At 42.2% G+C, this 12,774-nt stretch overlaps 1 protein-coding gene across 1 annotated transcript in view; it reads left to right on the top strand.

Annotated features, from left to right (window-relative positions):
• Positions 1 to 2,476, top strand: part of snx29 (sorting nexin 29) — a 185,863-nt gene extending 183,387 nt beyond the window's left edge. Inside the window, exon 21 of the mRNA XM_028568209.1 lies at positions 1,441 to 2,476. Within this exon, the coding sequence (XP_028424010.1) occupies positions 1,441 to 1,567 (127 nt within the window). The 3' untranslated portion in view covers positions 1,568 to 2,476. The remainder of the gene's footprint in view (positions 1 to 1,440) is intronic.
• The last annotated feature ends 10,298 nt before the right edge of the window (positions 2,477 to 12,774 follow it).

Raw genomic sequence — 12,774 nt, 5'->3', positions numbered from 1 at the left:
TTAATTCTGTGTGTCACACTAGTGTGCCTTAAATGATTACATGTGACAAGGTTAAGCAAGGACATATAATGTATTTCCTATGACTATACATGCAAAACGTGTGATTTTGTGTGTGATGATTGACTGACCAAAACATCTTGATCGCTCCTGGTGGCTTGCTACAGTACAGGTACATTGCTCCCCCTCAATACCTAAAAAAAAAATCTAAGTCGAATACATTCTTCCCAAAGATTGGTTCAGTTATTTCAGGTAGTTCTGATCATGATGAGGTTTGTTCAAATGTTTATTCTTCTGATAAGGTATTTAATGCTATAAGAACGGGGTGAAACATCATGATTGACAGCTGTGATTGACTTGCGATTGGTCGAGCGGGTGTACGGGCGGGACTTTGATACTACGGCTCCACTGCCTGATCACTACTGCACAGACTCTGGCTCCAAAATTACAAGATGGCAGCGTACGTATCCGGGAAAGCGATATTATGGAACCCACAGCAGTTCTAGGCAAGACCCGCCCTTAAATAGCATTTGCACGCTACGATTGGCCAGGCGTCCATGCTTGCGCGAGGGAACGGAACCTGATTTATTCAGGTCCTAGTCCCTGACCAATCGGCTATCCTAACCTTATCTAGTCGAGGTCAATGCCTAACCTTTACCAATCGGGCTGCTCCGTAGGGCGGGTCTTGCTTAGAACTGCAGTTGGGATCCATAATAACTTATCCGGGAAATTTTGGCATTACTTTTGTACAGTTGGCGGAAGTGGAGAAACGTTGTCCGTCTTTATATACAGTCTATGATGCTAATTCTCTTGTGATGTTATAAGTGAAACTATACTGTTTAAAATTGTATCTAATAAGGAAGCTAAGCAGCCAAACATGGTTATGTTAGAATGAAATCTTAATTGGATCCTTCCAGTTGTCATAATACTAGGACTGACTTGTACTGCAATACAAGAGCACAATATCATTTATGTCAAGAGTAAAAAGATCACAGAAGACAGCATTTTCAACCAACCCAGTTAAGTGGCTAACCAAGCTAACATTAGCTAGAAATGAGAAGCCAAAAGAATTTTGAGTGGTAAATCTGCCTCCACTATCATTGAATGCTGTGCGAGAATAAAAAAAGCTTGGCAGGCATAGTAACAGTACTTAAAGGGAGACGAACAGCCAATTAGATATATTTCCATTTAGCTACTCTCTATTCACACTTAATGTAGAATAATTGAGATTCAACTTATTTGGTTTCTCCATTTGCTGTTTTGACTAATTTGGGGTTTTCCAAGAAAAAGTCCTACGGCAGAAGGGAAATTATCCATTTCAGTCTCCAGATGCAGCATCAGTGGTTTGTTTGAATAATAAACTTGGTAACAAACTTCCGCCAGATGTTCATTTAAAGTCCATGGCTTTTTTTCTTCTCCTTCCTGCTGTTTTCTCTCATCCAGAGACACTCCCCAGGCCAACGACGGCGGAGCCAAGACGCCCCGGTCCAAAACTTCATCCCGCTTCCCCAGACTGGGCCGCAGCCGCAACCAGGAAGCCAGACCTGAACCCCAGAGTGGTGACCTTTAACCCCCCCACCCCGGAGCCTTTGAACTAATAATCTCTCCCTGTATAGGCTGAGGACGACGATGTTTTCTGTGTCCAGCCTGGACTTGTGACATACAGGCTCACAGTGTGAGGACATCGATGGCGTTTAACGGACCTTCAAAGCCTTACAGATAAAAGGCCTCAGTCCAGGAGGGGAGATGGATGCGTTCACATCGCAGGACTCTCTAGGAGATATGTAAATGTTTCTGTAGATCACCTGGCTGAGTCGAGGATAAATGACTCCCCAGACGCTGCCTATCGATGGATCCAATCATACAGTACCTTTTACCTCACTGAGAGACACAAAGACTCTCTGTAAACTGCACATGAACTAGCCTGGACTCCTCTCACTAATCTTAAACCCAATGAGATGATGGAGACATTTTTTCTTTTCTTAGTCTGCTCAGTTTTGTAGTATAGGTGTAAAATGGTCACAGTGCCTACAGTGTTTTGTACCTGCTTTCCTGCTCTGGGTAGGTAGGGAAGGCTGTGCAGAAAGGTGAAGAGAGGGGTAGATGAAAGTATACTTTTGGGAAATGTTTTTCAGCTAATGTGTCAGCATTATAGTGCCATTACATTTTAGACGTCGATGATTCACTCTCTCTGGAGTGGACCATTAGGCAATGGGCATTCCTTTTTCCTACTTTTGTTATCTTCTTTTTCTTCTTCTTCGTCTTATTATTATGGCTATAACTGACAACCTGCAAAAAGTGTAACATATCTAAAGGCTGCAGTAATTATCAAAAACATCTTTTAAATTCCAAATAATAATCATATTAATGGATTAGGGTTAAGCACCGCCGATAAACCAAACTCTCTTTGGGACTATAAAAATGATATTGGTGGGGAGTTGAATGTTGTATTTGACTTTTTGAAACCCACCGCATTATTCATATTTTCTCTGGACTCCTCTTATTGACTTGGGGCAAAAAACTGCAACACTCCTTCCCCTATTACTAAAAGAAGCAAAGTAGAAAGAATTAAAACCTTATATATAAGTTATAAATTAACACAACAAAATTGTTTAAATTGTGCAAACACAACAAAATTCCAGCCGCGCTATTTTAGACCAAGAGATAATAAATAAAAGGTTAAACTGGAATTATAATATAGGCAAAAATGATATGAAACTGCAGACTAAAGTGTAGGGCTGCACAATTAATTGCAACTGTATCGGGGCGCTATATTTGTTAATGGCAAAATATGTGTCAAACCATTCTGAATTTAGTATTGTGGTGCTGCAGAGACGTCCCGGCCTACAAATCCTGTCCTACAGACTAAAGAAAAAAAATCTTTGTTTGGTACAGATCCTCGCCAAAAATCACACTATAATAATTTTTATTTATTTCACTGTTAATCATTTTCTATTGAAAACGAGAATAATGATACAAAAACAATCCTTCCCTCCAATATCGTGAATCATATCGCAATCGCAATATCAGTCAAAAATAATCGCAATTAGATATTTTCCTCATATCATGCAGCCCTACTAAAGTGACAGCGGAAAATGAAAGTTGGTAGAGGAAACATGAAATCGCCAGTATCAATAAAGATCCACATAGTTCTGTGTTTGACATATTGGTCGCTGACTGGGATGGGAAAAAAATGAAGCCCTAAAACAGTAACAGAAGCCATGTTGTCCCTGCATACGGGGAAGCGCACCTTTAAGAACCACTTTGTACACCATCACTTTGTTTTTTTCCCACTCCTCGCCCTCTAATAATTTTAGGACAGTCCCTTATTGAGAAAGTCCATAAATAAGCATAAATTCTTGCGGTTTCATCTCACAAGTATCTTTCCTCGTATCCACGTGTCTAAGATCAGTTTCAAACACCTGCTGTGATGTGTGTGATAGATTTTTGTCAAATATTTTTGAGCAGATAGGAAGGGAAACACTATTTAACCATTACAACAGAAGGGTAAGCTGTGTTTCTATAGGTTTACGCTCAACCCCACTGTAGACAGTTATACTATACAACTCCACTATATAATATACTTAATAAGGGTCTTCATCAAAGGTTGGGCTTGCTATACTGAAAAATCCAATGTCTAAAGATTGTTTAACTAATGTGTCTTAGCAGGATTTAATGCAGCGTTATGTTGCAAATAAATGTTTTAACGAGGACTAAACACTTGAAGAAAAGCTGCTTGTTAGAGTGCAAGGAAAGGTTGAGCATCAAGTGTGTGTACAACTGAAGCTCATGCATATGTATGGATTACCCAAGAGTAGTCAGAGACTACGTTCAAATGAGTGATTGTGTTCGAAGGGTGTCGGAAAACTTGAATCAAAGGGTCGGCTTGCAGAATGGTAAACACTGTTCTTCGTCTATGAGGGGAGGTGAACAAACAAGGCTTGTGGGTTTTAATTAAGTTGTTATTCTCACACAAAAGTGACCCTCACAAGTATTCATCTACTGGTAAACACTGCGCAATGTTGTTAGGAAACTCTCACAGGCATGCCGTCAAATGAAGTTTTTTTTTTTGTTGTTTTTTTTTTTATATCAGGCTTCCCTGAGACCTTTTACAGAGAGATTCTGTTGTCAACAATATTGTGAGCTGGCCAATAAAAAAAAGAAGAGAAAAATAAGACCTAGTATAAAAACCTTTTAAAGAAATTATTTCACACACTGACATTCTTTTTTCCCTCAATCCGACAAAAGGCACTGCTGCTGTTGCATCCCATCAAGAACATGCAATGTAACTTATATATGGATTACTGAAATTCTTTTTATTGAAGACTATTCTCCAATGTGAATTGGTGATATTTTAAATGTAGTGCGCTGCCTTAAATGCGTTTGAAAACTCGGCCCACAGCATCATGCTGTATGTGACAATGTTGTTTGTCAGCGATACAGAATAGTCTCTTTATTATAACAAGTAGCCTTTTCATAGACATCGCTTTTAGTCTCTGGGACCACTGGTGGTCCTTAACTTCTCTGGACAAATATCCATATTGTATGCGTGGTAATGCACAGCAAGTATACACAGGATCATTCACAGAAAGCTGTACTAGAAATTTAGCATTGCACTCCTATAACCCTGTCACACTCACAATGGGCAGTTTTTAAAAAAAGGATCAAAATCAATGCAGCAGATATATCTCTTTTTTTTTTTTTTTTTTTTTTTTTTTTATTCCATGCATTTCTTCTTCCCTGCTGAACATCACCCACAATGCAACTCAAGTATTGCATGTTTAATCAGAGATTTGGGTGTGTTATGCTAGTAGCGGCTAATGTAAGTCTCTTAGCTCACTTTTTTCTAACTGCACACCTCCAGAGGTTTTTTCATTCTCAAACTTGTAGTCTTAAGCCACAACTGATGCTGACTCAAGTGACATCACTTGAGGCAATTTCTCAGACTTCGCACAGCTCCGGCTCGAGCCACAAAAGCCTTCATGGAACTTTTATTTTCACCGACACCTTTTAAACAGACGTTTTGTGTAAAATGGGTGGATTGCCCCTTTAAGAAACCCTCAAGGCAACTTAAAGGTACCCTTTGGAGTTTTTGACCACTAGTAGCGCTATGAAGCAATGCTTATATGTGTGGGCCACCATTTTGCTTGTGTGATCCATGAGTACCTGGGCGAGGCTGTACACGACAGTTGGCGGTGGTAACGCTCAAAGAAGCGTTGCAGTGTGCCAACAAAGGCAGTGAACAAAAGGACTGCTATAGCAAACATGGATGTAAACGATGCAGGATTTAAAATACAAAAAAAAAGCCCTTTGAAAATGTTTTATGACGAAGGAAATGCATTCAACAACACATTTGTTACCTTTGAATGTGTTTTGCTGAGTAACACTGCGTTTAAAATGAACTTGTGTTTGTTTAAAGGAAAACGCCACAGGGCACCTTTTTAAACCTGAAACTTCTTGTTCCAGAAGAAATCTCATCTCGTGCGGTCACTTAGCATTTATTGGAAACTAGTTTGAATCATGATTGTTTTACTAAAAAGTCAAAATGTGATTTATTCTATGGCTTGAAGCTCTAAATGCTAAAAGAAAATCTCAGGTGCTGTTGATAATACACAAGCACGAGCCTTTCATTGACAATAGCAAGAAAAGAAAAAAAAGAGGCCACAGAGAGTTCCTGGTGGACCTGGTGGTTTACTCCTCTATCTCGGGGTATAGATGTCTTCGTGATATGATCACAAACATCACTATTCTTTTTAAATGACTCCGTCTCCTTCCCTCGGATTCCTCCAGACGCTGGATGAATTGAATCTCGCTGTACCTTGAGGCTGGTAATCCGAAAGATGACAAGCCAAGGAAGTGGGTTTAGCTTATCGAGATGCAGCCAAAGTGTTCTCTTGCAGTATGTCTGTTCTAATGTACTTTCTGTCCTTGCCTTAGTCAGCAGTCAGGCCTTATCTATCTGAACAATAAAGTACAGTGTGTACATATCCAATACCACCATCTCTGTGTCAGTGTTGTCATTGTTTACCTTGTTGCTTGATGGCAAAAGGCCATTACCCAACTCTGCTGCAACAGAACGCTTTTCTGTGCGAATGCATGTCAGTGTACATTGATGCATTCATGCATGTGTACAGTTGCTACATACAGTAGTGTCATTTACATACACAATAGGTCCGTGCTGAAGCATGCACACGTTTATATGGCGAGTTGAACGCTTCAGCGCTTGCATTATGTTCTGCATATGAGCAGTATGCGTAAATGGATGGATGGATACCGTGAATTCCATCGGAGGAACACCTGTGGCCCTCGCGTCTGTTTTACTTGTCCAATGGTGATGTGACCTTCGCTGCCTCACTAAGCAGTCTCTGAGATATTATTCAAACCGTTCAAAGCCATCTTAGGAAAGGCTGTGTTTTTTTTTTCTTCTGTGCTGGGCATGCTGCACCGGGTCGGTAGAGAGAAGAATGGCGCGGGTGGACTAAATGCTCATTGTCCATTGACCAGAAAATTGGTTACAAGCCCGTTTAGGATGTGGACGGTTGCTTTTGGCAATGTTAGATATCACACACACACACACACACACACACACACAAACAAACAACTGGGTACATGCAAGCCAAGTACTCAGGGTGCCAACACAACACATCCCCTGCAATGTTTCTATTGTTTGAATGGAATGGATGGAAAGGCCTGGCTTGGCTTTGACATTTATTAGTTAGAAAACAGCTGAAAAGTGTAATTAACTTCATTGTATCAAAATATGTATATTATGGGATGCTCTGCCTGTATATATGGTGCAATTACATGCTCCTCGGATGTTCCCATTTCCCAAATTGGGAGGTCATTCTTCCGACTTCGGTGCATTGATGAGCTTTAAGTCGTAGTGTGGAAACAATATGGACGTTACAAATAAGATGTTTTATTTTATTGCTACAGTGTTTACACATGTTGACAGCTGTTTCTATAATTTATTTCCAGTTTGAAGCTTTATATGAGGGATTTTGTCTTAGACAGTACATTCCCTAAAACCACTAAAATATTGATTTACCTGACTTGTTATCAATGTTTATGCTAATAACTTTTTAAACTTTTTTTTAGTTACTCAATGTGGTCAAAAAATCCCGAATTGTTGCAACCTAATACCATATTACAAAAATGCAATACAAGCATTCATAAAAGGTTTCTTATTATATCAACCCAACATTTACATTAGTTTCTGTGTAATATGACGTAAACTCGGCAAGTCGTGTACCAAAACCTTCGGGCGACTTTTCAAATTGTTGTTCTGACTTGAGGGGGGTGTTTGCGTGAAACTGTTTGATTAGATTGTTTGCACTTTCTAACGATAAGAGAACGCTATAGCCTGCTAAACACAAATTCATGTTTCTAATTCCAACAGCTATTGTAACATTTTCTAGTTTCCATTTACCAACTCCATGTGCACTCACTTTTAGTTCTCTGCGAATATTGCAGTAGCAGGTGACTTGAGCATGTTGCTTCAGGGAGCTCTTTTTTTACCCTGAGTCAAGCCTTTCAGGCAATGCTTCTTCCCAGATGGGAACTTAAGTTTTTACAGTAAATGTAATGCAGTTTCTGACTGAGGTATAATATGTATACAGCCCTGACATTCATACTTTGACATGCATACCTGTTCATTTTGTCTATGTCCTTATTCTGCTTGGCGTGTTGTACGTGGGTCGGGCCACTTTCCCTATCGTTAGCTTGGAGACCTAATTTACCTGTTGGGTCACAGACTAAAGAAAATGACACCACCCAAACTAGCAGTAAATACCACTAGCGGTGAGATGTTGCTGTTCGTCATGCTAGATTTGGCTTATCAAAGACGCTAGCAAAGCAACAAAGTACAGGAAATAAGCACAGCAAAAACATCAGATAGGCCGGACCTCCGTGTTTAGTTATACTGTATATCTTTAAACGTTACAGTTAGGGCTGAAAATGACAACAGAAATAAACAAGTTTGCCAATTTCAAATATCTCCATGTTAGCGCAATGTCACAGTGATTCAGTCTATTGAACATAGCTCCAGAGGGCTCTTAAGTTGCTCAAGAGTAGATCCTAGATGAATACAGTACAGTACAGGGGAAAAAGGCAAACCAAATGAGAGCTTCTTCCACTAGAGAGTTGGTCTTGACACTGTCCTTGTGACAATGGCCACCAGTCGAACTATGAATACACCAATCTATATACATGACGTTTCATTTCCGGGATTGTTCAGGTGCCTCCTCCGTGAAGGCCGTCTCAACGCTCTTATTTCTGCCCCAAGGACCGAGCAGCGAGCATCGAGGAGCTCTAGGCGCGGAAACACGAGAGCAGCCTTCCCGGGGAGCCGTGCAGCTGAAGGAGTTGACGAATTCACGTGACGCCTCAGAGGAAAAAGGGCGTCTCGTCCCTCTAAAACACATTTGCTCGTTGCCTCTCTCCTCCCGTGATTTCCTCGTGTCTCTGCCGTGCCTCCTCGAGGTAGGGACTAATACGCGAGGGAGGGAGGCAAGTGGAGGACTCAAGGAAGCAATTCAAGCGACATGAGATGCACTGTATGAATACATTTACCGTGTTTCACCTCCTCATCTGTGTCTACTCTTTCTTTGTCCCACTCTCCTGCCTCTCTTTGAAGATATGGAGGTCCCTCTTTGCTCATTTTACAGGACAGTATGCAATTACCAAGCTCTTAGCTTTGTGTGAGGAACATCAATGACACAGGGACCCTGGTTTAAACAAGGTCACTGTATAAGCAGCAATCCTATCTCTACCACGCACAATGGCGGCTTGGCATGAGGACGCATGTTCATTATAATAATAAGAAAGAGGCTGACGTCTCAGAGCCTATAGACAGCGGGCCCTTCAGGAAGGAGCTTCCTAATAGAAAGCAAGATTAGCATGTGCTTCATGTTTGTGCTTCCAAGAAGGTCAATGGCAGATGTTCCTCGGAGACTGAGGAGCTCTGCTTAGCTGCATACTATCTCAAATGCTTGTGTCAGTAATTACAGTAACTTTAGCTTGTGCCGCTTTTGATTGCTGGGGCATTTTGCTTGCTCATAGTGGATACTTTTCAATACCCCAGTTTCCAGATAAGAAGTAGTGTGGTCTGCAATATGTAGGGCATAAACAGCAGTGCATGCTCAGTGATTACAGGAACTTTTAGTAATCAGTTTAAAAGGGAAATTGACAGTTGTTATGACTGTGGGTCACAACAAGTCCGCCAAACCATACAACGATATAGGAGGTTTATATCTACCCTCTAATACGGCCCACAGGAGTGTTTTCTAAATTGGCATCCCTAGCGCTGGCAGCAAATACAACCCACAGGAGCATTTTTCATGCTCATATTTAAACCACAGAATGTGACGGTTGCGGTTTTAAACACGTCATTAATAACGTTGTGAAATGGTCGCAGTTTGGTTAGGTTTAGGCACAAAAACCATTTGGCTTGGGTTAAAGGTCCCATAGCATGAAAATTTCACTTTATAAGTTTTTTTTTAACATTAATATGAGTTCCCCCAGCCTGCCTATGGTCCCCCAGTAGCTAGAAATGGTGATAGGTGTTTTCACCACCTCCACTGTAAAGATCCCTACCACAGTCTCTCTGCTACGAATAACAAATCTTGCTAAAAGGTGCAAACTTCCTACAGATTTTTTCATTCCTGCATTTAAAAAAAAATAAATTTAACAGTAATAATTTCAAACACCTGCAATCTGCTGGGAAACTTTCAGACAACTAGCTCCTCGCACCACTGTTCCAAAGTGGTGTGGATGAATAAGGCAGGTTTTTTTTGGAATATCAAATTGGTGACTTTCTTATCTCTTTGTTGATAATTTAATGTTGCAGAAGCACTGAAGTTGCAGCTCTTCTGTTTCATTAAAATGATCATATTATGCTTTTTGGCTTTTTCCCTTTCCTTTATTGTGTTATATATCTTTTTTGTGCATGTTATAGGTTTACAAAGTGAAAAAGCCCAAAGTCCACCCCAAAGGGACTTATCATCATCAACAGAAAACACTGTTCACAAACTGCTCCAAACAGCTCTACTGTAGTCCAGCCTTTACTTCAGAGACAAACGTGCGTCACTTTGTAACACACGTTATAATGCTCGCCTAGCTGCTAGCGTGGCACGCCCTCATACTCTGCTTCTGACTGGCTAGTAGTCCTTACCTAGCTACTGTCAGGGCACGCCCTCATACTCTGCTTCTGACTGGCTAGTTGTCCTTACCTAGATACTGAGCTTGTGCGACTCCCAACAAAGATGGAACAGAAGTGAGATGCCTCACTCTGTAGCTAAAACAGAGAGCTCAATACACAGGGTGAAAAGAGGAACTGCAGCAATGTGCAATACACCAAAAATATAGGTTTTTTTGAAAATTAAATAGTGTAAACCTATTCTGATATAACCTCTTAATACAATTATGAACCTGAAATTGAGCATAACATGAGCACTTTAATGCTCAGTATCATCGGGATTATTGATGTACAGTCATACAAGTGCAGCTCCTTAGCTGATTCAATCTTAGGTGTGTTCTTGCTAAGCTCTAACATTCCTTCTCTTGCTAATCTAACTGTATAACCATTTGCGATAACATGTCAATGAAAAGCGATTGACGCATTGACAGAGTTGAGATATTTGTGACTTCATCTCTGTTCACGGTGTCAGCTCCCAGCAGCCTGTACTGTATTTCAGCACCGCTGTCTGTTTTCTCAAGTTCTTTTCCCAGGTTTTGAATTATTTGTCAAAAAACAAGCTTGGACGCAACTTTTTTTTGGTCCTGCTCACACACTCCTGTTCCCTAGCTGGCAGAAGTTGAATTGAAGGTTCTGTACTACCTCTGTACTTTCCACACAAACACACACTCTTAGCTGTCCATCGCATTCGATGATGAAACTTGCTCCAGGGATGGGGGTGGGGGGGTGTGTTCAGCGACATTGTGTTCGCTGGTGCCACTTCTCGTGGGCGTAGAGTCCGATCCTTGAGCCGCACACTCGTCCGCAGATGGAGCAGGAGAAACCAGATGGAGCAGGGGAAACCAGATGGAGCAGGAGAAACCACATGGAGAAGGGGAAACAATATGGAGCAGGAGAAACCAGATGGAGCAGGGGAAACCAGATGGAGCAGGGGAAACCAGATGGAGCAGGGGAAACCAAATGGAGCAGGAGAAACCAGATGGAGCAGGGGAAACCAGATGGAGCAGGGGAAACCAGATGGAGCAGGGGAAACCAGATGCCAGGGGGGTACCAGCTGCTCGCTGGTGTCTCTGGATGCGCCTCTTGGTTCGGCGGTCTTGGCTAATTTGGTGTATCTGAGAGACTACTTTAGCACAGGTAACCTACCAGGCTGATCTATCAAGTGCCAGAGATTCAAGCTGCGTGAGAGGGATGTTCGCTCGCTTTAGGAGGTCTCTGGTGTAGTCCGTAAAACGCCGCTTTTGCCCTCCGGCGGAGCGTTTAGCGTCCATTAATTGACTTGACGGGGCAGGCGGTGTTCAGGCATGCGTATGGTGTGCCCTATCCAGTGCAGATGTTTTTTGGCCACCGCTGCTTCCATACAAATTGAGTCAGTGTTGCTGAGAATGTCTGTATGGGGGATTTGATCTTCCCAGGACAAGTTGAGGATCTTCTTTAGGCAGCGGATATGGAAGGCCTCTAGGTTGGTAATGTGCTGGCGGTATGGGGTCCAAGACTCTGCCCCATAAAGCAGAGTGGAGAGACATACCGCGTTGTAAACAGCCACCTTGGTGCTGATCTTCAGGTTACGGTTTTCAAAAACCCTGCTGCGTAGGCGACCGAAAGATGATGAGGCTTTATTTATCCGGGTGTGTACTTCTGAGTCAAGGGAGCAACATGAGGACAAAGTGGAGCCGAGGTAAGTAAAGTGGTCCACTGTTTTAAGTGGAACACCATTTATGTGAAAACTGGGGGGTGTGGGGAAGGGGGTAGTGAGATGGGACATGACCTCGGTTTTTTGAGTGTTTACCTGTAGGCCAAAGGATTGGTACAGACTGGATATTGTGTTAAGAGCGTGCTGCATAGAGTCCGGGCTGTGAGCTAGGACGGCACAGACATCAGCATACTGAAGCTCACAGATTTGTCTTTGTGTGGGCCTGGAGCCGACGGATGTTGAAACACACACACACACACACACACACACACACACACCTCAATCTCTCTCCGTCTATCCTGCTCCATCTTCCCTCTCTACTAGATACCCCATGCTTTTTTCCTTCTTTGCTTCGTCTGTCATCTTTTCCTGTCTTTTTGTCACTTTCGCTTTCCAGCACTTTCCTTCATTTTTCTTCTTCTCTTACCCCCGTCCTCTTCTCCTCTACAGGTTGCCCATTTCATCTTGCTCTCCTTCAGCCTTTCACTTCCTGTCTGCCCACCCTTTTACTCTGATCTTTTCTATCCTCTCTTCATCTCCCAATTATCTCTGTACCTTCATCCTTTTCTCACCGCCTTCCCTCCCTCTCACACCCTCCCCCCAGTCACCACCACACTATCTCTCTCTCTCTCTCTCTCTCTCTCTCCACTGAGACTCAGCCTGCAGGCACATTGTATTTACTCAGCCCGTCACTGGCTGCCTCTGTTTATTACCTATTCAGCGAAGAGGCAGGAGAGACGGAGTGAAGCAGCCCTTCGGAGGATTGTCCTCCCAACTCTCCCATTGCTGTCTGTCGCTGAATCTTAAAAACGCCACATTGGAAAATTTATTGTTTCCTCTTTTTCAATGCATTCAGTATCGAGCGCCAACTCCTGCCCGTTACGTCAAA

Source organism: Perca flavescens, chromosome 21, assembly GCF_004354835.1.
Source record: "Perca flavescens isolate YP-PL-M2 chromosome 21, PFLA_1.0, whole genome shotgun sequence".
Classification (NCBI taxonomy): Eukaryota; Metazoa; Chordata; class Actinopteri; order Perciformes; family Percidae; genus Perca; species Perca flavescens.
Note: the sequence above shows the minus strand (reverse complement) of the source record. Positions and strands in the feature narration are given on the sequence as shown.